General features: G+C 54.2%; 1 protein-coding gene across 1 annotated transcript in view; it reads right to left on the bottom strand.

Moving 5' to 3' along the window:
- Nucleotides 1–1544, bottom strand: part of XNDC1N (XRCC1 N-terminal domain containing 1, N-terminal like) — a 38723-nt gene that overhangs the window by 8338 nt on the left and 28841 nt on the right. The window contains 2 exon segments of the mRNA XM_019625578.1: nucleotides 100–262; nucleotides 343–543. Coding sequence (XP_019481123.1) covers nucleotides 100–262; nucleotides 343–543 — 364 coding nt within the window.

The raw sequence follows: 1544 nt of genomic DNA, 5'->3' as shown, positions 1-1544 counted from the left end.
AACCCCTGTGCTAACTAGAGCTGGGGAATTTCAGAAGGAGGCCCAGTGCAAGTGGAGTCCATCAGAGGGGAGGATGCTTTGAGCCCGGACGGTACGCACCGGATCATGTCATTGATCATCTGGCCAATGGAAATCTGCAGAGTGCCCAACGACTCATGGGCCGGCAGAATGTAGGCCAGGCGGGTGAAGCTGAGCATGCTGGTGACAGCAAAGAGCACCTCAGCCAAGAACTGGGGGTCCTCGGTGCGCCACTCACTTCTCTCTGTGCAGGGTGGAATGGGGGCTGAGAGCTGAAGAAGAGAAGGGCTTGGGGGATGTGTGGCTGAGTTGGGGGGCACTTACCAGCTGTGGTGAAATAGTGGCAGGCAACCCCATCGGGGGCATCTCGGCAGTGCATGTGGGCAAGCCCAGCCAGGGGGAGCCGTAGTGCAAAGGCCGCCAGATAAAGCGACAGGATGACCACGTCCAGGAAGTTCCACCAGTCCAGGGAGTAACTGCACAGGCCCTGGATCCACACTTCCTTACACTCAAACCATAGGAAGCCTGAAGGGGGCGGCAGAGGGCCAGGACAGGATGGGGCAGAACTCTCCTCCTTCCAGGTCAGAGCTAGGTTATGGTGGGGGAGAACTCTCCATGGTGGTGGTGGTGGGCAGGGTGGGGGGTGGGGGTGGGACGACTAAAGCAGATAAACTGTAAACATTTAATCTACTGAAGTACACAGTGATCTTATGTGAAAATAAAAAAGACTCCTGGCTGACGTAGACTCATCGGTGGTGTGGCCAGCAGCAATGATCCCAGTCAGCAGACATTCAAAGTAACACCTGGGAGAGGCTGGCTATTGGGAGAGAATGATCTAAATCTGTTTCTCCTTGCCCTCCACTAAATAAATATTGGATAAATATTTAAAGAAGATTGATTTGAATGAGCTCAAAATTATCAACCTGCTCATTATCAATCAGCCTGGGCCCAGTGCCAGACCTGCGGATAAAGGGGCTTGGGAGCTGGACCCCATTATCCAGGTCACCCTGCCACGTTGTACCCTTCTCCAGTCTCTGGATACAAGCATGTGCTTTTTCACTCATGGTTCTGTCTGCCTTGAACGCCCTTCCACACCCTTTTGAAGCCAGGCTCACCTTTGTGGCCCAGGTCAAATATTACCTCCTCTGTGAGGCCTTCCCTAACCAGGGGGAGCGAGTTGCTTCCTGTTCTGTGTTCTTACAGCTCCCTTCAGGGGTCTGTGATGCCTTCACTGTGCGGCACTGCAAAAAATCTCTTCCTGGGTCTGTCTTCCCTCGCCTCCCCTGAACTCGGAGCCCCTCAAGGGCAGGGACCATGTCCAATTCATCTCCTTGTCCTCAGTGCCCAAAACAAGGCCCAGTAGTCATCATTAAACACACATTTACTGGGCCGGCCGAGTGGCGCGATGGTTAAGAACTGGCTTGGGATGCCAGAGGGCCCCGGTTTGGATCCCACATATAAGGGCCAGTGACACTGCCCTCCACAGCTAAGATGCTGAACAACAGCTCAACCTGGAGCTGGGCTGC

The sequence above is a fragment of the Hipposideros armiger genome, unplaced genomic scaffold (assembly GCF_001890085.2).
Source record: "Hipposideros armiger isolate ML-2016 unplaced genomic scaffold, ASM189008v1 scaffold_635, whole genome shotgun sequence".
In the NCBI taxonomy this organism is placed as follows: Eukaryota; Metazoa; Chordata; class Mammalia; order Chiroptera; family Hipposideridae; genus Hipposideros; species Hipposideros armiger.
The sequence above is the reverse complement of the archived record's forward strand: the minus strand, read 5'-3'. Positions and strand labels throughout refer to the sequence as shown.